This window comes from Schistocerca nitens, chromosome 4 (assembly GCF_023898315.1).
Source record: "Schistocerca nitens isolate TAMUIC-IGC-003100 chromosome 4, iqSchNite1.1, whole genome shotgun sequence".
Classification (NCBI taxonomy): Eukaryota; Metazoa; Arthropoda; class Insecta; order Orthoptera; family Acrididae; genus Schistocerca; species Schistocerca nitens.
This window is the reverse complement of record NC_064617.1, coordinates 382,427,269-382,454,660: the sequence shown is the minus strand read 5'-3', so window position 1 is coordinate 382,454,660 and position 27,392 is coordinate 382,427,269. Positions and strand designations below refer to the sequence as shown.

The following is a 27,392-nucleotide window of genomic DNA, read 5'->3' as shown; positions in this document are numbered from 1 at the left end:
CCGCAGCTCTGCGTAATTGCGAAAGCTTCGGTGTCTAGGTGACTTATATTTGGGATGAAGTTAGTGGAAGTTCTATAGTTCGTAATTTTTCTATGTTGGGGTAGAGAATAAGGATGATAACATGTTGGGCTGATTGATTTGAATGGACGCGGATCTGTAGTACTTGTATGTAGTTTGGGGACGTAGCACATTGCGCGCTTTTCCATCGAATGGTCAAAACACGGTCCTGTTGCACTAACTAAGGTCGTTCTGTTTCTACACGGGATGCAGAAGGTGGTGGATCTGTCTTTCTCTGACTTCTGCTCAGTTACAACTTAAAATGGAACGATCACATGCGCGAAGCTGTAGAAATGGGCGCTGCTGCAAGATGCGTAGGGGGTGGCTAGGTTCGAGGAAGGTGACTCGTTTCGAGACATAGGAGTGTGAGAAATATGATTCACTTTTGAGTGTGATCCGGTGCAGGTATGTGCCTGAATGGAAAGACCTGATTCCAAACCATGCACATCATTTCTAGCAGATAGCGTACGACTAGAGATCTGAAAAAGATAGCGTACATTTCATACGACCTCAATTGGCACGTCATCTACTACTACTGTTTGTGTTCCTTCTCAATCAGTCATCGCCTATAACTCAGTGGATATACAGGGTGTTACAAAAAGGTACGACCAAACTTTCAGGAAACATTCCGCACACACAAATAAAGAAAAGATGTTATGTGGACATGTGTCCGGAAACACTTAATTTCCATGTTAGAGCTCATTTTAGTTTCATCAGTACGTACTGCACTACCTCGATTCACCGCCAGTTGGCCAAATTGAAGGAAGGTAATGTTGACTTCGGTGCTTGTGTTGACATGCGACTCATTGCTCTACAGTACTAACATCAAACACATCAGTACGTAGCGTCAACAGGTTAGTGCTCATCACGAACGTGGTTTTGCAGTCAGTGCAATGTTTACAAATGCGGAGTTGGAAGATGCCCATTTGATGTATGGATTAGCACGGGGCAATAACCGTGGCGCGGTACATTTGTATCGAGACAGATTTCCTGAACGAAGGTGTCCCGACAGGAAGACGTTCGAAGCAATTGCTCGGCGTCTTAGGGAGCACGGAACGTTCCAGCCTATGACTCGCGACTGGGGAAGACCTAGAACGACGAGGACACCTGCAATGGACGAGGCAATTCTTCGTGCAGTTGACGATAACCCTAATGTCAGCGTCAGAGAAGTTGCTGCTGTACAAGGTAACGTTGACCACGTCACTGTATGGAGAGCGCTACGCGAGAACCAGTTGTTTCCGTACCATGTACAGCGTGTGCAGGCACTATCAGCAGCTGATTGGCCTCCACGGGTACACTTCTGCGAATGGTTCATCCAACAATGTGTCAATCCTCATTTCAGTGCAAATGTTCTCTTTACGGATGAGGCTTCATTCCAACGTGATCAAATTGTAAATTTTCACAATCAACATGTGTGGGCTGACGAGAATCCGCACGCAATTGTGCAATCACGTCATCAACACAGATTTTCTGTGAACGTTTGGGCAGGCATTATTGGTGATGTCTTGATTGGGCCCCATGTTCTTCCACCTACGCTCAATGGAGCACGTTATCGTGATTTCATACGGGACACTCTACCTGTGCTGCTAGAACATGTGCCTTTACAAGTATGACACAACATGTTGTTCATGCACGATGGAGCTCCTGCACATTTCAGTCGAAGTGTTCGTACGCTTCTCAACAACAGATTCGGTGGCCGATGGATTGGTAGAGGCGGACCAATTCCATGACCTCCACGCTCTCCTGACCTCAACCCTCTTGACTTTCATTTATGAGGGCATTTGAAAGCTCTTGTCTACGCAACCCCGGTACCAAATGTAGAGAATCTTCGTGCTCGTATTGTGGACGGCTGTGATACAATACGCCATTCTCTAGGGCTGCATCAGCGCATCAGGGATTCCATACGACGGATGGTGGATGCATGTATCCTCGCTAACGGAGGACATTTTGAACATTTCCTGTAACAAAGTGTTTGAAGTCACGCTGGTACGTTCTGTTACTGTGTGCTTCCATTCCATGATTAATGTGATTTGAAGACAAGTAATAAAATGAGCTCTAACATGGAAAGTAAACGATTCCGGACACATGTCCACATAACATATTTTCTTTCTTTGCGTGTGAGGAATGGTTCCTGAAAGTTTGGCCGTACCTTTTTGTGACACTCTGTATAGCAGACCCTATGACATAGTATCGAGACAGAATGGGCTAGAAATAGTATATAATTGTCAGTTGTCCGCAGCTCGTGGTCGTGCGGTAGCGTTCTCGCTTCCCGCGCCGGGGTTCGATTCCCGGCGGGGTCAGGGATTTTCTCTGCCTCGTGATGACTGGGTGTTGTGTGATGTTGTTAGGTTTAAGTCGTTCTAAGTTCTACGGGACTGATGACGATAGATGTTAAGTCCCATAGTGCTCAGAGCCATTTGAACCATAATTATCAGTTTTATAGAGTGTCAAATACCGCTTACTTACTACGTTCCTTAGCTGAATCACTTTCGAAATGTGGTAATTTTACCCTGAGGCTGCATCGTGGGCTTACACACTCCTACGATCATCGTCACGGTATTTGTCTGGAAAAAATGATCTCATTCAGAGGTAATGTCGTATTTAGATTCGTACAGGGGGTATGGCTTTTTAACATGGATACTTGTGTGCACCTGTAGAACTAAGACCGCTTGTGACAGGAACATGCAGTAGTTGTAGCGATCGGTTTCTGTTTTTTAAACATCTGGTGGATTATGTCTCTCTTTCTAAGACACAGAAGTGGCACTCACAGGAAGAAATCTAAGAGACATGAACACCATTTCCTATCGCAGGTAATCATCTATTGACGAAGTATTATAATTAGTATTGTGGGATGCGAGATATGTTCGCATTTGAGCATCAGGTTTATAAAGTATGTGTTTGTGGAACTGAAATGACTGTGTCCAGTCGTAAGGCGGTATGGATTTGAGTTGGAGTACTGTGATAGCAAAGGGAAGAGTATGCCAAGTCATAAGAAATTTAGTGATATTTGTATTTCCAGAGTCTCTGCCGACAGCGGTGTGTATTTGCGATACCTAGCTCATTATCGAATGCCATTCAGTCGAGACCACGATCGTAAAATTTAATTGTAAGTATAATCATAAAAGATATATGTGACCAGTTTTCTGGAATAATTCCTTGTATGTATGGCCTGTGGTGGGAATGATTCACGTTTCCCATTAACGGCATCAGCTGTCCGATGCAGAGGCCTGTTGGAGTGCAAGAATGTATGTAAGTTATCATTGCCGTCCTCTAGAGGACCGAATAGCGAACTAATACTTAGTATGTGTTGGGCGGCTTTAGTGATCAAGTGGAAATTTGTGAAGATTGTGTATGGAAGTGCGTTTGCGCTGGACTGTTATTCCCTCCCATGTAGATTGTTCAGTTGACTGCTTTCTGCACATTTCGCGCTTTTATTTAGTTGAGAGAAAATCGATTGTGGTGTATGCATGTGCTATGGCGAAGATAGGTTTGCCTGTTCCCTAGACATGGGAAAGTTGGCCTGTAAATTATAGGGCTGATTTGGAATGTGTTAGATCACCGACATCGGTATTAGAGAGTGGAAATATCATTTTTCATATGTTTGTTTCTAGTTAATGAGTGGTTTACAGTACGCTGCACCTGGGTAAAGTTTTGGGTTTGTAGAGAAATAATTTCTATTCTATATCTTGGGAATTATGAGAGAGCCGGCCGAAGTGGCCGTGCGGTTAAAGGCGCTGCAGTCTGGAACCGCAAGACCGCTACGGTCGCAGGTTCGAATCCTGCCTCGGGCATGGATGTTTGTGATGTCCTTAGGTTAGTTAGGTTTAACTAGTTCTAAGTTCTAGGGGACTAATAACCTCAGCAGTTGAGTCCCTTAGTGCTCAGAGCCATTTGAGCCAATTATGAGAGAAGTATAATATTATTGTGAACAACGTGAAACTAAGTGTGTTCTTGTAATCATACAGTCTGGAGAGGCCTGTAGAAAGCGAGCACGTTCGGAGCAGAAGCAGTAAAGTGTATGTTCTGAGGGGAATCGATCTCGAATCTGCAGAAGATTTCTGACATCGACTTCGGTCCGTTGAGGGTGCTCTGATGTAAAGGGATGGTTTTGTATGTCGCTGAATGTCACGTCTGTAGAAAGAAAGCTAGACATGGGAAAGACCTTAGTTGGCTTGTAAATTATAGGGATGATTTGGAAACAGTTACACGGCCGACTTCAGTATTCGAGAGTGGAAACTATCTAACGCGTTTGTGCCGAGGGGAAACGATCTCGAATTTGCAGAAGAGTTCAGACATCGACTTCGATCCGCTGAGGTTGCTCTGATGTAAAAGGAATGATTTTGCATGGCGCTGAATGTCACGTCTGTAGAAAGAAAGAAAAGGCTGATGGTGCTTCCGTAGAACTGGTTAGAATGGTGACAGCCTGTGTGAGTGTAGGCATAGTGAAATTTTTTCAGGTACTGTACAGATATAAAAGATAACTGCACTGTTTGGCATTCGCGAAAATTCATTCCAAGTCCACAGTAGTTGCACTCTGGTGGTGTCAATATGTACTAGGCCTCGTGAAACACTGTATGCCGCCATCTTGAATAACGGTACTTGTGTCATCACCTGACATCACGACAGCGCCCTCTGGCAGTGGCGATGTGTACTAAGTTGGAGTCTGGAGCTCTTGGTGAATACACTGGGTGTCGCCATCTTGGATAACGTCACAGATTAGAACGCCCTCTGGTGGTAGCGATGTGTACTAAGTCATTTGGAGTCCTGACCTTGTGGTGAACACAAGTGCATGGAATTGTTTAAATAAAGAGTTATGTCCAAGTCCTTTTCCCACGAATCCTTAGGAGGAGGTGGCGGTCTGACGACTAAGGTTAGTACAAGTGTCTTTTCTTTCCCGCCATTTTCTTAGCTTATTAGAGATATGGGAATTGAGTTTTGTTTACAGCCAAAATTAAAACTTGGTGCCAGTTCGTAGGAAGAGGTGGCGGTCGGGTGACTTAGGTTAGAGGAGGTAGGCCAAGTGAGTTATCTTCCCGCGATTTTTTTTCGCTTAGTAAGATAATATTCAGCCATTAAATAAATAGCAGCTTTTTTGCAAAAAGTTGAAAAAATCTTGTGATCAGCTGATCAGCGAAAGTCTGTGTCAGGAGGAAGTTCGAACCGAGGTGTAACGCTAACTGCTTCTCACCACAGGTATGGACTCTGGTGTTGGCCATTGTATTTATATGCTGCATTTCTGCCATCAGTATGTCACTGGTCCTTCTTGGATTAACACTGACTTCTGAACCAGTGTCAATCAGGAACTCTTCACCTGATGAATGATTGTGAATGAACAATTTGTGTGACTGGCTGACTGCAAATAATGTGCTGTTTGCACATCTTCTCTGATCTCAGAGCGTATATTGCTACTGATGAACATTAGCACTCTTTAACGCGCATCTTTGAAGTTTGTGTAGTTGTAGGGCCGAGTACGTTGATGGGCAGAGTTGCTGAAATACCTGTGGTAGCAGGACTTGGATCAACACTGAATTCTGAACCAGTGGCAGTCAAGATCTCTTCACCTGATGAGTGATTGTGGATGAACAATTGGTGTGACTGGCTGACTGCAAATAATGTGGTCTTTGCACATCTTCTCAGATCTGAGAGCCTATGCTGTTACTAATGAACATTAGCACTCTTTAACGCACATCTTTGAATTTTGTGTAGTTGTAGGGCTGACTACGTTGATGGGCAGAGTTGCTGAAATACCTGTGGTACCAGCACTCTGGCCAGCCTTGTGGAGTGGCCTTTTTCTGCTTCTTTTTTTCCAACTTCGTAGTTGCTGTTGGTATGTAGTTACTTGTAGGTTGTGTTTTGCCACTTGTGCTGCCAGCTACTCCATGGTGCTACCGGTGACAGGCATTTATGGGTGTTCTGGGGTCAGTGACGTCAGCTTCCGCAACCACGCACGTTCAGGGGCTGTTGTTGATTTTTATACGTCCAGAACCTTCACTTCAGCCGTTAGTGATGTGTGTGCTTTTCTTGCTAAGACTTGCAATGGTAAGTGTATTTGTGCTGCAATGACAGCACGGATGTTGGCTGCAAGTTTTTGAAGCCGTAATGACACATAAAGATTTTTCAGCCAGAAATTCAGGACTTGCTGATGTATGTAGGGCTTTAAGTACTTGTGATGACGACTTGTCACCCACATTTACATCAGCGATTTTTTTTTAATCGCAGTTCTGGTGGCAGTGGATAATGCTATATAAGAACTTCCTGCAGTGCGGCGTAATTTTGTTATGACAAGAACTCTTCTATTTCCCTGCAGCATAATTTTGTTATGGCAAGAATTCTTCTATTTCCCTACGACTTCTAAGTCCAGATACGAATGCACTGCATCAGATTTATCAATGTTACTGGACTCCCAACGCTGCTGAAATATGCATCCAGTATGTGTGAAACAGAGCTGATGTCGCTTCGGCCAGAATCCGTGAAGCTTAACATGTTCATGTCGCGCACATGTCCGCCGTGGAAACGTATAGTTGTGACGACCACGGCGGACAGAGCCATCACACCGACGTCATCTCAGACGCCGTCGCAATCTGTTCCACCGCGCGACCGTGGGGCGGGGCGCGGACGGCGGAGGGAGCGCGCCGCGGGCGGAGAGTATTTAAATCGGCCGCCGCCGCGACCGAACCCAGTTCCCTCTGAGCAGCCATAGCGTACGGATCTCCGTGCCGGCACGTTCACAGGAGCTCAGTCCGTCAGTTCACCTGATGATGGCGACATGTATGATCGCCGAAATATTGTGCCCGTTGGACACTATAGACCGGCAGCACACCTGTGGATATTTTGATAATTATAGCAATGTTGACTGTGACAATGTGTAGTTAGCGCTAGGCTCGTTCACTCATTGTGGTGTAGTGGGTTAGTGATACCACCCCAAAATCATTGCTGACCATACTCGTTCCTCTTCCATAGCCGGCCGGGGTGGCCGAGCGGTTCTAGGCGCTACGGTTTGGAACCGCGCGAACGCTACGGTCGCAGGTTCGAATCCTGCCTCGGGCATGGATGTGTGTGATGTCCTTAGGTTTAAGTAGTTCTAACTTCTAGGGGACTGATGACCTCAGAAGTTAAGTCCCATAGTGCTCAGAGCCATTTGAACCATTTGAACCTCTTTCATATCTAACTGCCTGTGTTGAACTAGCACTGTTGAATCTAAATCACAAATGCCATCATCTTGTGTTATACAATTTCTAGAATTACCAAATTCAAAACTGTTCTACATTACCTGAAACGTCCAATCGCCCTTATTTATTAACAATATCACTACCGGTTTGCTCGGTATCAGCCATTGGAATAACATTCGCTATAGTCACCATTCTTTACAACTCAGAGTTATACGTAATTTAAAGCTCTTTTGCAAATTAAAATTTGTTAACTCAGTTCATAGTTTCTTTGCAATTCACTCCTAAACATTATTTCACCCAGTTCTGCACAAAACTTCGCTGTTGCAAATAGCTGATCAACTCGTTGTGTTATTACTGTGTCTGCAGCTCGTCGTCGTGCGGTAGCGTTCTCGTTTCCCACGCCCGAGTTCCCGGGTTCGATTCCCGGCGGGCTCAGGGATTTTTTCTGCCTCGTGATGACTGGGTGTTGTGTGATGTCCTTAGGTTACTTAGGTTTAAGTAGTTCTAAGTTGTAGGGGACTGATGACCATAGATGTTAAGTCCCATAGTGCTCAGAGACCTTTGAAGCATTTTTTTGTTATTACTGTAAGTTGATTTCTCGGACTCGTCTGAAAACTGGAGCCGCTAGTCGCCAAATCTAACGGTAAATAAAGCCAGGTATAAGATATGGCCTTCGTTGCAACTGAGATGACAATCCTACTGGTGATTACAGTAATGATACTACTTCTCCTGTTTGGTGAGCTTTGTTTGCAACCAGTGGCTCCGACTTAGGGGCGGGGGGGGGGGGGGGGAGGGGCGCAAGGTACTTTGTGCACCCCCCCCAATAGTTAAAAGTAGGGGCCTCGCCCCCCCCCCTCCCCCAATTTTCAAACATGCATTTCTCACCGCTCTCTCCCCCTTCCTCATTCTTTACTGAGAAATTTGTTAAAACTTGGACATACATTTTTGCTTAATAGTATGTAATGATTATGTAGGAAAAAATACCGATTTCACGAGCTATTGCGTATTCCTTTCTACTACTCCTCCAATCTCTGCATATGAAGAGCTGTCGTGACAGGGTTTGTCCCCTGCATCTGTACTATTCGCACACTTTTACTGTACGCAGGTATGCGGGGAACGAAAGCTCACCATGAGCTCGCAGCGCTTTGGCTGCTAGGACGAGCTCCACTTCCTCCTACAGCAGCCTGCTGGCAGCTTGTAGAAGAAACTAATCAGCAATAGTGACACCGATTTTGATGGCGTTCGCTAGAAGGACTAGGTAACGTTAAAGACTCTTCATTCGTTTTTGTAAATTCTATTGACAATCACTAGGTACAACACCACACAACTCAGCACCGGCTCCAGGAATTTTGCCGCCCCGCGCGAACATGTCAAGCGACCCCCTTTTTTTTCGACATAGTCAACTTTTCCCACAATATATTTCATACATGACGCCTTATTTTCACATATCACACTCATTCGTCTCTTTGTTGTGAATATGTCTTTAAGATCAAAGCAGCAGTCAGTGATACGTTTACAGTGCAATACATTTTAAGCCATTTTTGTTGGAGGAAACGTTTCTTTCGTAAATCGGAGCATACTGTTTCTGTACCATAGATAATTTTCAATAACACCCTTGATTTTGTGAATAATTTGTATTTACAATTTATTCTCACATTCCTTCATTTACGCAAGATGGATTTGCCGCCCCCAAAAATCTGCCGCCCTGGGCGATGGCACGGTTCGCCCCTCCCCCCCCCCCCCCTTCCTAGAGCCGGTCCTGACAATAATAAACACTATTGTCACATGGCTACTTCTTGTTAGGCGCACAGTACTGATACTCAGACTGCAGCTAATGTTGGTAGCGAACGAAAATATTCCGGAGCTGGGAATCGCCAGTGGTCAGTTAGTCTTACTGTGACTCGGTTCAGTTGTTGATCTTTCGTCCCTTACTGTCCAGTTTAAAATGGACAAGGTTATAATTAGGAAGAAATGTGACAATGTAGCAAGTGTTAGCGATGGTGAAGCTATACCCGGTGTTAGTGGTGCTGTGTGTGACAACAAAGACACAGATAGTGACGGAACTTTGGCGATGACAAAAAACAACGCTGTTATCAGCCCTCTTGGAAACAGCAATTTGCATGGATCGATTACAATAAGGTAAAAAGATGTTATTTTTTGCAAAATTTGCAGACAAATGTTTGGAGAAAATCGTTTTCAGTTTTCTCACAAAATGGAAAAAACTTTCATGGAAACTGGTTTGTCGCACTGGAAGAAAGGGGTAGAAAAGGTGAAAGCGCATGAAGCATCGGGCTGCCACAGAGAAGCTGTACTGAAATTCAAATCCTTAAAATCGAATGTCAATGTATTTAGCCAGATTTCCAAAGAAAAACTGACACAAATGAAAGAAAACCGAGCTTGTTCACTAAAAATCATATCTTCCCTCAGTTATTTTGCAGTGCAGGGGCTTGCAATACGTGGGCATACTGATGAAACAAGTAACTTTGACAATTTATTACGCCTTCGATGTGAAGATAAGAAGCTACTTTTAATAAGGCTACAGCGCGAAACTTACAAATGGACATCCCATGATGCGTAAAACGAAATTTTGGCCATTTTAAGATATACACTTCTCAGAAAATTATTGGAAGATATCAAGAGTGCAGAATATTTTGCAATAATACCAGACGAAACAACAGACATAGCCACCAAAGAGCAATTTAGTAGCTGTATAAGATTTGTTGATGCTTCCCTCGAGATAGAAGATTATTTTTTAGGGCTATACTCAATGCAAAGTACCACAGCTAAGACTCTGTTTGATATTATTATCTACATTTTAAGACGATTTGATTTGCCTGCATCTAATTGTAGGGGCCAATGCTTTGACGGTCCAGCTAACATGGCCGGATTATATAATGGTGTACAGGCAAAGTTTGTGGAAATGGAGAAGAGAGCTATGTTTGTGCACTGCCTTGCACACTGTTTAATTCTAACACTACAAGACACTGTATGTCGTCGCAATGCATTGAATGTTATGATGGATTTAATACATTTTGTGAGAGATTCACCTAAAAGATTAGATCTTTTTGCTCACCTGAAGGCAGATGCCTCTACAAATTTGAAACCACTCAGTCCTACAAGGTGGGCCGTAAGATACTTAGCAATGTCTTCAGTTTTGTGCAACTATACAGAACTTCAAGAGTTTTTTCTAAATGTTTCAGGAAATGACAGTTCAGACACTGGGGCCAAAGCAAGCGGCTTTTTGATTAATAATGCGGACATATGATTCCTTTTTCATGTTATCACTTTCGGTAAAACTGTTTGGTCACATTGATACCGTAAACATTTCACTACAGAGGAAATCCCTAGACTTAGAGGAGGCCAATAAGATGATTTCCACTCTTGTAACTTCTATTAAATTTATGAGAAACAATTTTGAATCATTCTGGGGTGAAGTAACTTCAAAATGTGAAGATATGGCTGTTGATTCCCCAAAATTACCCCATAGATGAAAAGTCCCTAAAAAATACGGTGACTCCATCAATTCATCTGTAGAAACATTCACTGAAGTATGTGGCAAATATAAAAGATTGTATTATGAAACAATGGATGCATCCATTAGCTTCTTGTAACTACGTTTCTAAACTCAATCATTCATGTTTATAAATCAAATTGAACAATTTCTTCTTGGTGATAACAAACATTCATTCCATATTTTATCTTTCTACGGATCAGATCTAGACAAAGAATGCTTGCTTCTCCACCGAAGCATGTTTCATGAGATTATCCAAAGTAGTGATTCTGCGAATATTAGTTCGTTGGATGACATAGTGAAATACCGAAACAGAAAAACTACCTGCTTGACCTACTGCCTGAACTAGTGAAATTCATACGTGTAGTGCTGACGATTCCGGTAACGTCCTGCACCGCTGAGCGATCGTTTTCTTGTCTGCGGAGGGTGAAAACGTATCTTCGTTCTATAATGAGGCAGGATCGTCTTAATGTCATCACCCTTCTCAACGCCCATAGAGATGAATCGATGAAACTCGACCTTGATGCCATATGTGACGAGTTCATATGTAGGAATTATCTGAGGAGGAGTACATTTGCCATCAAAAATTAAAGTATGTTTCTTCAACTTTGTTTTGTACCACTACTGACCTATACTCCGACTGAAATGACATTGTGATTGACGTTTCAGCGAGTCGAAGGGTAGTTTGCATGATTTTCAGCTGTTTGCATTTTTCATTATCCTCACAATCTTTTTTTGTTGCTTGAAAGTTGTTATGCTGTGAGGGGAATTTCCCAAGAATATGACGTCATAACTCAAATGGGAAAGTATGCGTGCATAATACACCTCTCTCCTTCAGCACTTGTGTTGTTCCATATAATTCTCATTGCATAGGTCATTTTAGATAACTTAGAATTTGAGAATGTGATGTGGGAATTCCATTTCAGATTGTCTTGTGAGTAAAGAAAGCAATTTTGTTTCAGTGACACTTAATTTTTTGGTTTTCCAAAGAAATATTTTGTTTTAATGGATTTTTAATTTTGCTGTGTGTGGAATTGTATAGTGGCGGTTTTTTTTCTTTTTTAAAAAAAGGTTAATCAGTAGCTTATTCCTCACAAACCACTCTGAAATCTCTTCATTTGTGACTTCAGCGTACAACCTAAGAGCCTTTCTGTTTCCTCCTTGAATCAATACACTGGTGTCATCTGCAAATAGGGCTGGTTTGGAGTGTCGAACATGTAGATGGAAACGCAAAGTTATCTGTCAAATGTAGTACCTAATAAAATGATTCTTGCCCCGCCAAAAATATTTTCAAGTCGCCGCCTCTGTTTGCAACTATATATTGACTACAATGAATAAGGTTTCTTTGACTATGAAATTACTTCAGTCTGGTCAATTTAAACACTATTTATTAATATCAAATAACTTTCCATCTCATAAACATTTCACAATACACTTCCAGGTGCGGCTCTTGGTTTTGCATACTGCGGAAGGTTGCGACATTTATCGATGGTAATTAACCTAGACCTCGTGCTACGCTACAGATCAACAGATCAATCCGTTACCACAACCAACAATCCAGGTGGGGGTGGGGGGTGGGGGGGAGGGGCTATGTCACACTCTAGCCGAACGTTTTTAGCATAATGTATCGTCTTTGCGTTTCATAATCAACTACTAAATAACATCAAAAACTAACCCCAAGATAAAATCTATAGGTAGCTTATTTATGCCAAAATGTCATATTTCCCGACAGTTTACCACAACAAATCGTATTAAACGACGTGTTTTGGAGAGATCTTTACTGTAGTGTATATTGGCTTCGCTGCTAGCTTAACGTTTTTGGTATTGTCATTTCTAAACTTCAAATGTATAGTGTTTTGAGCGCTCAAGCCACGGCGTTAATGAGTTTGTGTGACGAAACAGTGATGTTTCTATGATGTCACGAATCTTGTGCTGTGATTGGCTGACATGAGCAATCAGAACAACCGCCATGGTAATTTCTACACTGTATTTGTCGTGTTTGTACTCGTGTATTACAAAAATATGCGTTTTAAGTGTTAATGTGTAAACAACTACTCAGCTGCATTTTACATTGCTCTGTTAAAATTGCGTGCATGCCCTTGCCTGTATTCACACAGTTTTTGTTTTTGGGTCGTGTTTTCATCGGGTCTGGGCGCACTAAGTTCCCACACTTTTATCCTAACCACATGTTCCAAAATTGCACACTGAACTCGTATTGTTTTCGAACTCGCGGTACTCTTGTGTTATTCGTAAGAACGTAAAACTCATTTTACCCATGCATAATGCATTTATAAAAAGGAACTTGCTAATAACGCACCTACCCCGCAGCCAACAAGGACGGTAACTGAAGTAACGTGACATTTTTCACACGTTTTGTACTCTATTCGTGAAACTGTCGATAGGTGGTGATACCTGCGTTATCGTACTCTAGTGCACTCTGGCGATACTCTTGCAAACTGATTCCAACGGTGGACAGAATAGTCAATGGCACAAACAAAGAAACTGTCAAACATTATAACAACAATAATACTAAACGTCGATTAACGACGTATCAAAGCACAACAGAGCTACACAGAGATAGGGATTCGATAGTGAAGTTTCAGCATCTCCGTTCGTTCCCTTTTGATGTGAGCAGTGGAACATGAAAATTATGCGCAGGTTGGTAGGACACCCTTGAGGGGGTATTTGGACGCCAACTCATTCTCTGCTGAGCCTGCTGTTAAGCACTGTTGGCGTCTGCGATTATATTACATCCAAACATGTAAGGGACTGTTCCCTTACAATTTCCTTCACCTTATTTACGTATAATACAATACTGGCAGAATTCCTCCAGTACAATGAACCTTTGTGGATGGCAGCACTAACAGCATTGACACTACATTGCAATAGCAGAGATAGTGGGAATGAAGATACTTGATCTATCGTATCTCGGAGAAAATGACCTCCTCCACGTCAGACAGCACTGAATGTAAAAACATCGATAATGTGAGATCCCACCAGCTACTTTTTATCATGTGACATTCTGAAAGCCATGGATCCAGGCAATTAGATAGTTTCAGTACTTCTAGATTTCCAAAAAGCATTTGACCCTTTACCACACCTACTCTTATTATCAAAAGTACAATCGTATGGGATATCAAGAGAAATTTATGACGGGACTGTGAATTTTTGGGTAGAGTGGTCACAGTATTCCATCTTGATTGGAGAGACATCGACAAATGTAGAAGTAACTTTGGGTATACACCAGGGAAGTGAGTTGGGACGTTCGCAGTTCATGCTGCATATTAATGATCTTGCAGACAATATAAATAGCAATCTCAGACTTTTCACAGATGATGCAGTTATCAAAGTGAAGCACTGTCTCAAAAACATTTCAAATGTACTCAGTCAGATCTTGATAAAGTTTCAAAGTGGTGCGAAGACTGACAACTTACTTTAAATGTTCAAAAATTTAAAATAGTGTATTTCACAAAATGAAAAAATTAATGTACTACGACTAAAATATCAATGAGTCACGGCTGAAATCGGTCCACTGATACAAATACCTGTGTTCAACATTTTCTATGGATAAAAGTTGAACGACCATGTAGACCCAACCATAGGTAAAGGAAGTTGCAGACTTTGGTTTGTTGGTAGAACACCAATGAAATGTTATTAGTCTACAAAGGAAACTGCTTACAAATCACTCATGTGGATGTAGATGTACGATAACTCAGAAGCAGGCTCTTTAGTTGCTGACAATTAAACTGGAGCTGGCTTGGCAGCGCCAATAAACATTTCATTGTCCTCTATTCCATCTTAAGCCTTATAGTAGCAATGCAAGAAAATCTATGTTGTAATATTATTATATTGAAGTCTTAAACTCTTCCGCAAGTTTATAAATCTAAATATTAACTCTAAAAATAATAATAAAATAGTATATTTCTTTCTTTTCATGCTCAATTAATTATATATATATATATATATATATATATATATATATAAGTTCTGCCAAGTTTCAATGTTTAATAGATTAGTTTATGTTTCATTTGGAATCAGAAACATTTTCTTTATCTAAAAAATCATTACATAGCGTACACATATCACGTAGAAACATTTTTTTGATGCACTTCACACAGAAAGTTTTTGTTTACATGTTTTTACTTCTTGGGCGCTTTGTACATCTTCCCTTCTTGTTTCCAAAGCGGTTAGAATACAGGGAGAGGCCCTTATGCTGGACAAGTGAAGCGTGCCTCCGCCATATTGGTGAGTCTTAGCAAAGTGTTGCAGGACTGCTCTCCAGCCTCACTGGAACAGGAATAAAACGTTCGTCTGTTTTGCTGCGATGTACACCAGCTTGACGATTGAGAACCGGCGTTAAAAATTAAGTTTTCAACTGTCTGATGATGAGTATACATACACAAAAAAATATAGTTTCAGAGTACATACCGGTACTCAGTATGGAACGTCAGTTCAATGCATTAACGTCAAGAGGGTATGCCCAAAACAGGTTTTTAATGGAGAAACAGACATCTAACACTCACCAAGATGGCGGACAGGTCTCAACTGATGTCTGTGCTGAACATAGATAACGCTAATTCCCATTTCTAGTTTCTTTCATCATCCGCATTTCTATTTGCAAGCTCAGGTCTTCTTCTGAAGGTCCTTGGCTTCCATCTTCTTGTGCTGTCTTCTTGACCACTTCCTTTTTGATGGATTTGGGTAGGGATCTCGTCGCTGCTGTCTTGTGTGTAGCTGGTTGTATTAACTGTACTCTTAGTTGTCATAGTAACAACATTCTGACCGTATTATTGGTCTCATTATTTGTGCTAAATATTTTTGAGCATTTATTCCGGATATATTCAGGATAAGGAAAAATATTGCACAGGATCAGCGTCTTGTTTTTCTTGACATTGAGTAGATGGTGCACATTTCATCTAATGTATCGATTCCTGTTTTTGTTTAATTGTACACTGTTAAATATCAGCGTTCTGTTTCTCTCCTGTGCACAGATGAAAGAAGAGTCACTTTTTGTGTTTTGGCACATACGAGATGACTTTCAAATCCAAATAAGATACTGTTTACCACACTTTGCTTGACATTCATAAATTCAGGAGAAAGTACAATTTTATTTTTGTGAACACTTCGAACCAAAGTATGTTTCTTTTTTAGCAGCTCTGTAGACCAAGCTGCAGCTAGAAAACCAGTTGCCTGCCATACAGGATGTCCGGGTTAAATATATAATAATATAAAATGTAATAACTTGAGACATAATTGAGATACTTCTTGGCGATTTGCTTTTGCAAGCATGGTAACTCAAAATGTTTTATATGTTTGCTTGTGGCAGTTGGTACAGCGTGCGTATGCACGTAACTGCTTTTTTCACTTAAACGCGCATGAGTAGACACGTAGACTCTACAGCGGATGATGTTCCGTGTGCTTTCTCTCGGAGATAAGGTCTATTAAACTGGTGACGTAATCTTTCAACAAGATGACTCAGAATGCCATTTTGCAAACATTGTGAGGAATTTAGTCCATCGATTGCTTTGCCCCCTAGAAGGCCATATATTAAGCCACTTGATTTTTTCTGTGAGGGTTTATTAAGAACGAAGTGTATCGTATACCAGTTAGATATCTACCAGATCTGCGCCAACGAATTCGTGCAGCTATCGCAGACAGCTTAGACAGAAGTGGAATAGAGATTGGATGCTTGTCGCGCCATTAATGGTGCATATCTACGCGTATTTCTGTAAAAAATCATTTTGAGTTACCATACTTGTAGAAACATATCATCAATAAATATTTCAGTTACTTCTCAAGTTATTACATTTTATAGTATTGTATGTTTGATCTGGACACCCTGTCTATATATTTTTTTCTTGATGCAATAATTTATCAACAGCCGTATGTATTGTAGAAATTTATTTTATTTTATGAACTTCTATGTGCTATCAGTTTCGGCATTACATTGATGCCATCTTCAGGCCCCACTCGTCATAGTCGTAAAATCGCTATACACGGAAGGAGCCATATAACTGGATCCGTGAATCAATCGTCCTGCAACAGCTCTTGGTTATTTACAAAACTTATTTCAAATTATCACCATCTGTCACTGTATCAGTTTCATATACCTGTTCTTCGGACTCATCAGATGATTCTGAATCTGATGTACGTTTCTTCTGCTTCAACTTCTTCAAGTAATTTCTATATTTGTCTTTTGTTTCCTTTATATGTACACATACTGTACACCCTTGAGTTGTCACCATACAGTGATAGGAAGCAAACTGATTCCAAGATTTTTATTTCACTTGGAAAGCAGTTAGAGCAACGGCACTAGACAAATATGGGTTCACTTAATACAATATGCGGCAACAATGAAACGGCTGTAACACTAAAAAAACTGACATTTGGCACTATTTTGATTCTTGTTATATTAGGACTGGCGTGAGGCGTCCAGAAGACTCCAGTGTATGTTTTTGGCAATTACACAATTTAGTGTATTCAAATTTAATTATTTACATAACTGTTGTAGACAACTATGAAAATTTAAGTTAATAATATGAGCACCACCACAGAAGGGCTAATACGTTTTCACAAAGAAATTGTTTACAGGAAATGGTGACAATCCCATAGAGTCACAGAGCCAATATTAAAAACTGATAGGATTATACATTCTGAATTAACTGTCATAAAATTCGATCATAAGCAAATATTTTTCCACAAACTATAAACAGATCAGCTAAATTTCATCTGAAATTGTAAATAGTAACAATCTGCCGAAACATCTATTAATTGTAAATGAAAGACAAAATTTTGAAGACAGAACCCTAGATGTGGAATAAATATATCCATTTAAAATGCAATATTTTTGTTTCTGTTTGTGTTTTAGAAAATCCAAACAAACCACAGTTAATCATGAAGCCTTCAGTACCGCTTGTGTGCCTTCAGTACAATCCAAAGGACCCTCATGGTCTTGTTAGTGGCTTGTATAGTGGCCAAGTGGCAATATGGGACGTCCGTAGAGGTTCCATTCCAGCAGAAACAAGTCTGTTGGAGGCAAGTCACAGGGATCCTGTCCACAACGTGCTGTGGCTTAATTCTAAAACAGGGACAGAGTTTTTCTCTTCTGCAACAGATGGTCAGGTTTGTACACCTATCAATTTTTCATGTATTCAGTGATGTGTTATTACTTTTAATATCATGCAGAATTTATAAATGTGTTCTGGACTTCTTAAAAAATCGGCTATAGTGTTAACAAGTTTTCTTATCAACTCTTACGTCACACTCAAAATGCAGAAATGAGCTATTCATACGAACCCTGATCAGAGGTATAACCATCTGCTGCTCATATACCCATCTTCTGCTCGCTTTTCACAACAAAATTTTGGTAACTGTATCATCAGTAGCCACATGTTCAATTTTATAAAATTATTCCTTGTAAATAGAGTTAGATTATTATATTTTTATTTGACTGTACATTCAACACAACTAGCAAGGAATATTAAGGTTTTACATTCCACTGATTTTGGCATTAGAGACAGAGGAATGGTTCAGATCGCATAGGGATGGAACAGGAAATCAGTCATTCTCTTTCCAAAGCAATTATTTAGCATTGCCATAAGTGATTGATTGAAGCCAAGAAAAGTCAAACATGAGTGGCTGGGTGGAGATTTGAACCCTGCACTTCCAGAACGCAAGTCTTGTGCGTTGAATACTTTACCGTCCCACTTGTTTTCAGTTCCTACACTTTGCTACTTGTCTAGATAGATGCCTTCACTTTCATGAAAAGTATGCTGGCGTTAACCAATACTTATTTTCACTCTTTCCCACTTTTTCTCTTTGTCTCTCTTCTCTTTCAACCATCTTCTTCTCCTTTGTCTTTATTTTACATCTAGTTTGGGTGTTTTATATTTATTTTACCTGTAAATGATATTTTTACAGAACTGGAAAATAATTCTAAGAAAATTGGCACCGAGTTTTTTTTTACATGTAATCAACATGCGTAGTCGTATAATAAATGACAACCAAACAAACAGCAAGATGAGACATTGGCCATATTTCCATTTTCAATTAATGTTCTTCAGAAAAAAACCAGGAAAGATGAAAAGAATTCCATTAGGCTTGTTAGTTTTTAAATGTGTGCCAGATAGAATATACTTCTTCCATTAAAATAGTCTTACTTAGTACTCATATACGCTACGTCTCGTTTCAGTACTTTACTCTTATTGTCTTGGGTTCTCTGGTGGAAGGCAAATTCATTCACGTTCAGCTTGGTAACAACTGATTTATTTATTTTGGTTCAGATTACAACAGTGGTCTTGAGCTCACATTCACAGGTGGGGGTGGGTGTCAAATCCACAGTCTTCAGCAGTGACGCAGTGCCATACAATTACTTGTGGCTGCCAAACTCAGTGCGCGTCAGAATGATGGCAGCCTTATGTGGTAAGCATTCCAGTCCAGTAGCAGCAGACGCTGCTGCTGCACTCGAACACAGCTGTGTCACTAGTAAGGTGGGCTGTTGGTCTGCACCAGCCATCGCAAGTGAAGCCAGCATGGTGGCCCAGGGAGTGAACCCCAGCCTTGGCACCTGGCTGGCAATGGCGAATGCCCAGAAGATCAACAACTAGAGGTCTCATTTCGACCCTCAGCCTATCTGTATGGAGGCTGGACCCACAAAGCAGACTATTCCTTAGCATAGTAAGTAAAGAGGGCTGCTGCACAGGAGTGGATGAATGACGATGCCTTCTCGCCGTCACAGCGGTATCCCACTCCACAGAGGTTAACAGTTCGATGCCTCCTGCCAGGATTGGGCGTGTTAATCAGCAAACGACCCAGGTGTCATATAGATCCTTACTGTAACGCTGCTGAAGCGTCCAACATTTCGGTAACGCTGTTGGTCATCAACTGAGTAGTTGTACTGGTGGACTGAGGTGGTCGTGGTAGCGCAATTCTGCACTAGGTGATTACTGTAGCGTGAATACAACGACGAGCAGCTACACCAGCCAGTGCTGATACATTTTTCTTCTCTTCCAAGAATTTGGCCCTTCGAAATCCGTGCTGCAATTGTATCTGGAACTGTTGTACTTTTTGCACTGTTCATGCTGGACATACTTCTCATTGAGTCTTTATCTCCCTGTTTTCACCGGCCACTCGGCCAAATACAATACTGGCCATTAAAATTGCTACACCACGAAGATGACGTGCTACAAACGCGAAATTTAACCGACAGGAAGAAGATGCTGTGATATGCAAATGACTAGCTTAGCAGAGCATTCACACAAGGTTGGCGCCGGTGCGACACCTACAACGTGCTGACATGAGGAAAGTTTCAAACCGATTTCTCATACACAAACAGCTGTTGAGCGGCGTTGCCTGGTGAAACGCTGTTGTGATGCCGCGTGTAAGGAGGAGAAATGCATACCTTCACGTTTCCGACATTGACAAAGGTCGGATCGTAGCCTATCGAGATGGCGGTTTATCGTATCGCGAAATTGCTACTCGCGTTGGTCGAGATCCAATGACTGTTAGCAGAATATGGAATCGGTGGGTTCAGGAGGGTAATACGGAACGCCGTGCTGGATCGCAACGGCCTTGTATCACTAGCAGTCGAGATGACAGGCATCTTATCCGCATGGCTGTAACGGATCGTGCAGGCCACGTCTCCATCCCTGAGTCAACAGATGGGGACGTTTGCAAGACAACAACCATCTGCACGAACAGTTCGACGACATTAGCAGCAGAATGGAGTATCAGCTCGGAGACCATGGTTGCGGTTACCCTTGACGCTGCATCACAGACAGGAGCGCCTGCGATGGTGTACTCAACGACGAACGTGACAGCACGAATGGCAAAACGTCATTTTTTCGGATGAATCCAAGTTCTGTTTGCAGCATCATGATGGTCGCATCCGTGTTTGCGAAATCGCGGTGAACGTACATTGGAAGCGTGTATTCGTCATCGCTATACTGGTGTATCACCCGGCGTGATGGTATGGGGTGCCATTGGTTACACGTCTCGGTCACCTCCCGTTCGCATTGACGGCACTTTGAACAGTGGACATTACGTTTCAGATGTGTTACGACCCGTGGCTGTACCCTTCATTCGATCCCTGCGAAACCCTACCTTTCAGCAGGATAATGCCCGACCGTATGCTGCAGGTCCTGTAGGGGCGTTTCTGGATAAAGAAAATGTTCGACTGCTGCCCTGGCCAGCACATTCTCCAGATCTCTCACCAATTGAAAACGTCTGGTCAATGGTGGCCGAGCAACTGGCTCATCACAATACGCCAGTCACTACTCTCGATGAACTGTGGTATCGTGTTGAAGCTGCATGGGCCACTGTTCCTGTACATGCCATGCAAGCTCTGTTTGACTCAATGCCCAGGCGCATCAAGGCTGTTACAACGGCCAGAGGAGGTTGTTCTGGGTACTGATTTCTCAGGATCTATGCACCCAAATTGCGTGAAAATGTAATCACATGTCAGATCTAGTATAATATATTCGTCCAATGAATACCCGTTTATCATCTGCATTTCTTCTTGGTGTAGCAATTTTAATGGCCAGTAATGTATTTGCAGACGTATTTGGAACTACCCAGATGCTGTGTTGTCTCTTCATGAGTGTCGACATTGTTAGCGCAGTCAGTGAGTGCGGAATTTCGTTGACTTTACACTTTTCGTAGTAATAGACGGCGCCCATGAAAATCAAGACCAAGAATGTGCCTGACATAGACATTTCTAACGTAAGGTATTATTGTTGACATCCTTTGTGGCATTGCATTATGTGTCCCAGGAGTAGTTCCATTGAAATTAAGTTATCCTGGGTAGATACTATTTGATCAAGGAAGGAGAGAAGCGCCAAGTCCAAGGTGGCGATTAGGTGATTTTCACTGGGCTGGGTGCCGAAAGGAACGTCAAGCTGGTAAAATTCTGAATAGGTGGTGTAATGTTTGCAGGCAATTGAAAGGAGGAACGTGACATCTCACAATGTGTGCTGTTGATCATCAAACCCTGATCCATTAGTTACAGGCATTGTATGTTACTTAAGTGTCACTGAATGTAACATGTGCAAATGGTGATCACTGGTTTTGCCACTGAAAAAGCTAATAGGACCCAATTCTTTGAGTAAGATCCACCACCTCCCAAGCACTTCTCCAGGACACTCATATGCAGGCTTCCCTGTGTCGAACAAGCTGAGGTCACACAAGCTTAGAATGACATGGATCAGTTTCATGGAGCATACTGTGGTTCAGTTGGCTTGGCACTTTAGTACGGCAGGAAACAGTGTTTGGGACTTTCTTTTAGGCCAACTAGTGAAATACCTTGAACCCTCAAACATATAAAAGCTGGCGTCAACTGCGACAGAGCTTCCGCGGCGCCCTTAAATGGGCTTCGTGTGCTTCGGAGTAGTACATGCCAGAAGCAGCAGTCTGGTGTTGACCAGGGACGTCATTTCAATAACGTGACAGGCATTTTCTACGCATAGTGAAAATCATGTACTCTGGTGCACCTTTGAGTTTTCAGCTGATACTGTACATAGTAGTAAAGTATCGCAGTCAGTATGGTGACTGTTCATGTAGTAAACCAACTTTTAACTATGGTCTGTTGCACTTGCTCTGTTCTCTCATTAGGCTGTAGATGCAGTGTGCTTGTCTGTAATTTCTGAATTCGTAAGAGCCAACATAATTGCCTTTTCATCTTGGACATAAAATTAATACGGTAGTTGGTTATCATGGGTCTTGGCGTTCCAAATTTCAAGATCCAGTGGCTAACCATTGCACGAGCTACTGCCGTTGCTTCTTGACCCAGCATAGCAATCATAGATACAAGGTGCAAGAAGCGATTAATAATAGTTAAAAACGTAGCAATTTCCTGCTGGTGTCTATATGAAGGTCCCATGAATAGGCATGCCAGTTAGTTGGACTGGTTATCTCGCCTCTGGTAACCTCTGCAATGGGACTCGTTGGTGGCTAAGATCCACTCTCGGTGCACAGGGTGTACAGTTCTTTACATATTGCTCCATGCCCCTCTTCATGTTCACCACCAATAGTTCTATGCGACACATCGTTCTGTAGTCTGTCGACTTCCATACCCCACCAAAATTGAATTGTGGAATTCGTAAACTTGCTGGCAGCACTGTACATCAACCACACTTCGTTTGTTTGTACACCATCCCGTCATCATTGAAGAAAAGAACTGCAGACAGTCTGGGTCAGTAACTTGTAGCATTTACATACACTTTCCGACTGAGGCTGCCAGTATTGCTTCGAGTTTTTCCTGTATCGTGCATCACTTCAAAGTCAAATTCACTGAGCTGTAACGTCCACCAGGTCAAGCTACTAGTCACATCCTTCAATCTCGTATTTTAATGCTGCGTTATCTGTTACAGCTTTGAAGTGTTTGCGATTCAAATAACAACGGAAATATGTGATACCATAGATAAGACTGAACATATTTTTTCTGTTGTGGAATAATTGTTCTCCACTTTATTTAGTTCGCTGGAAGCATAGGCAATAAGTTGCTCCACTGCATCTTCATCTTGACTTAATACGTACCCAAAGCCGTGATTGCTAATGTAATGTCACTATATAGGCTTTTAGCAAAATTAAAAAGCATTTTAATAAATGTAACAAAAAGTGGTCAGGAAGCTGACATGAAGTATTGCATTGGCAGGCATAAGTGGCAGCCACAGTGTGGCGACAAGTGGATCAGAATAACATACACTTAAAGGAATTTCGAGACGAGGCTAGCAGCTCTCAGCAGAAAACTGCACCGCACAGTGGAAATGACCGTAGCAGGAGGGTCGATGTCATTACAACAGGGTAAGTCTCTTGTTAATGGCGATGTGAGTAAGTGGCAGGTTTTAGTGAAACAAATGCGCCTTGGATCAATATAAATATGTCCGAATTTTGAGACATAAGAATTCTCAGCAGCACTGTCACGATTTCAGGGTCGTGCAGGGCAGTGAGAAGACTGGGGACTGCCAGTGGCAGCTGTGGCTACCAACACTAAGATCCTTAGTGACTTGGTGCCACAGCACTGTCACCCTGACACTAGCACCTGCTGCTGCCAGCATTCAGTTCCCTCCATGTCTCCCGCCATAGCGCCAGCCGCCATCTGACTCCTGCCAGAGAGCAGTGGGTCGAATCTCACGCACAACAGTCTCTGCACAACTACAGTGAATGTGTACGGAGCCAAAGAGCCATTCCATGTGCTGTCACTGACGGAACATAGGCCCAGGGACCAAATTAAGAAGAAGTCTCCATGGTCATGGAACGAGCCAATAGATGACATTATAACACGATAGTAGAAACAGATAAAATGATATATAAGAAACGTATTTAGGCAGCAATTCGTAAGTTTAAATAAAGAAAATCAACAATGTAACACTAGAAGTTGCTTAATTTTTCAGCTCTTCCAGGAGTTCCTCAACAGAATAGAAGGAGTGAGCCATGAGGAAACTCTTCAGTTTAGACTTAAAAGCGTTTGGGCTACTGCTAAGATTTTTGAGTTCTTGTGGTGTGTTGTTGTTGTTGTGGTCTTCAGTCCTGAGACTGGTTTGATGCAGCTCTCCATGCCACTCTATCCTGTGCAAGCTTCATCATCTCCCAGTACATAATGCAGCCTACATCCTTCTGAATCTGCTTAGTGTATTCGCCTCTCGGTCTCCCTCTACGATTTTTACCCTCCACGCTGCCCTTCAGTACTAAATTGGTGATCCCTTGATGCCTCAGGACATGTCCTTCCAACCAATCCCTTCTTCTAGTCAAGTTGTGCCTCGAATTCCTCTTCTCCCCAGTTCTATTCAATACCTCCTCATTAGTTATGTGACCTACCCATCTAATCTTCAGCATTCTTCTGTAGCACCACATTTCGAAAGCTTCTATTCTCTTCTTGTCTAAACTATTTATCATCCACGTTTCACTTCCATAAATGTCTACACTCCATACAAATATTTTAAGAAACGACTTTCTGACATTTAAATCTATACTCGATGTTAACAAATTCCTCTTCTTCAGAAACGCTTTCCTTGCTATTGCCAGTCTACATTTTATATCCTCCCTATTTCGACCATCATCAGTTATTTTGCTCCCCAAATAGCAAATCTCCTTTACTACTTTAAGTGCCTCATTTCCTAATCTAATTCCCTCAGCATCACCCGACTTAATTCGACTACATTCCATTATCCTCGTTTTGCTTTTGTTGATGTCCATCTTATATCCTCCATTCAAAACACTGTCCATTCCGTTCAACTGCTCTTCCAAGTCCCTTGCTGACTTTGCCAGAATTACAATGTCATCAGCGAACCTCATAGTTTTTATTTCTTCTCCATGGATTTTAATACCTACTCCGAACTTTTATTTTATTTCCTTTATTGCTTACTCAGTATACAGATTGAATAACATCGGGGATAGGCTACAACCCTGTCTCACTCCTTTCCCAACCACTGCTTCCCTTTCATACCCCTCGACTGTTATAACCGCCATCTGCTTTCTGTACAAATTGTAAATAGCCTTTCGCTCCCTGTATTTTACCCCTGCCACCTTCAGAATTTGAAAGACAGTATTCCAACCAAGATTGTCAAAAGCTTTCTCTAAGTCTACAAATGTTAGAAACGTAGGTTTTCCTTTTCTTAATCTTTCTTCTATGATAAGTCGTAGGGCCAGTATTGCCTCACGTGTTCCAACATTTCTACGGAATCCAAACTGATCTTCCCCGAGGTCCGCTTCTACCAGTTTTTCCATTCGTCTGTAAAGAATTCGCGTTAGTATTTTGCAGTTGTGACTTATTAAATGATAGTTCGGTAATTTTCACATCTGTCAACACTTGCTTTCTTTGGGATTGGAATTATTATATTCTTCTTGAGTCTGAAGGTATTTCGCTTGTCTCATACATCTTGCTCACCAGACGGTAGATTTTTGTCAGGACTGGCTCTCCCAAGGCTGTCAGTAGTTCTAATGGAATGTTGTATACTCCAGAGGCCTTGTTTCGACTCAGGTCTTTCAGTGCTCTGTCAAACTCTTCACGCAGTATTATATCTCCCATTTCATCTTCATCTACATCCTCTTCCATTTCCATAATATTGTCCTCAAGTACATCGCCCTTGTATAGATCCTCTAGATACTCCTTCCACCTTTTTGCTTTCCCTTCTTTGCTTAGAACAGGGTTTCCATCTGAGCTCTTGATATTCATGCAAGTGGTTCTCCTTTCTCCAAAGGTCTCTTTAATTTTCCTGTAGGCAGTATCTATCTTACCCCTAGTGAGACAAGCCTCTACATCCTTACATTTGTCCTCTAGCCATCCCTGCTTAGCCATTTTGCACTTCCGGTCGATCTCATTTTTGAGACGTTTGTATTCCTTTTTGCCTGCTTCATTTACTGCATTTTTGTATTTTCTCCTTTCATCAGTTCAATTCAATATTTCTTCTGTTACCCAAGGGTTTCTACTAGCCCTCGTCTTTTTACCTATTTGATCCTCTGCTGCCTTTACTATTTCATTCCTCAAAGCTACCCATTCTTCTTCTACTGTATTTCTTTCCCCCATTCCTGTGAATTGTTCCCTTATGGCCTCCCTGAAACTCTCTACAACCAATAACCAATAGATTGTGGTCAGAATCCACATCTGCACCTGGAAATGTCTTACAATTTGAAACCTGGTTCCTAAATCTCTGTCTTACCATTATATAATCTACCTGATACCTTTTAGTATCTCCAGGGTTCTTCCATATATGCAACCTTCTTTTATGATTCTTGAACCAAGTGTTAGCTATGATTAAGTTATGCTCTGTGCAAAATTCTACCAGGCGGCTTCCTCTTTCATTTCTTACCGCCAATCCATATTCACCTATTACGTTTCCTTCTCTCCCTTTTCCTACTCTCGGATTCCAGTCACCCACTTTTATCTCATAATACATTTCATCAATTTCTTCATCAACTTGGAAAAAGTATGCTGTGCAGTACCTAAATATGACCTGATGCTAGTAATAGGAGATTTTAATGCAAAAATAGGGAGGAATGAACATCCGTATGGAGTTTCTGGAAAATATTCACTACATGAAGAAAACAATGAGAATGGAGACTTACTATGCCAATTCGCAGCAAGGGATAATATGATTATTAAAAGTACCTGCTTTCCACATAAAAGGATCCATCTGGGTACTTGGAAGTCTGCAGCCAATGGAGTAGTCAATCAGATTGACCATATTTTAGTGATTGCACGCCACTCCACGTCAGTTACGGATGTACGGAGCTGTAGAGGACCAAACTGTGATTCAGACCACTTTTTGATAAAATCAGTCTTGAGAGAGAAACTGTCACTAACAAAGGGCAACAGAATGGGAAAGATGATGAAATGGAATACAGACAAACTGAACATCCCTGATGAAGTAAAAAAATACCAAGTAACACTAAGCAGAAAGTTGAGCAATGAAGAGACCACAGTGGGAGTAGATGAAAGGTGGCACAGGTTTGAAAAAGCCATTAAGGATGCTGCAGAGGAAATAATAGGCATAAGAAGGAACAGAAGAACCCAGGAGTGGTTTGATGAAGATTGCAGGTCAGCAATAGAGGAAAAGAACAGGGCAAGAACAAAAGTGCTACAGAGAGAAACCAGAAATAATGTGGAACAATATAGAGAATTAAGGAGAAGGGCTAACAGACTGTGCAAGAGAAAGAAAAGA

General features: G+C 41.8%; 1 protein-coding gene across 1 annotated transcript in view; it reads left to right on the top strand.

The window, feature by feature from the left end:
* Positions 1–27,392, top strand: part of LOC126252319 (dynein axonemal intermediate chain 2) — a 154,111-nt gene that overhangs the window by 72,191 nt on the left and 54,528 nt on the right. Inside the window, exon 4 of the mRNA XM_049953204.1 lies at positions 17,606–17,859. Within this exon, the coding sequence (XP_049809161.1) occupies positions 17,606–17,859 (254 nt within the window). The remainder of the gene's footprint in view (positions 1–17,605; positions 17,860–27,392) is intronic.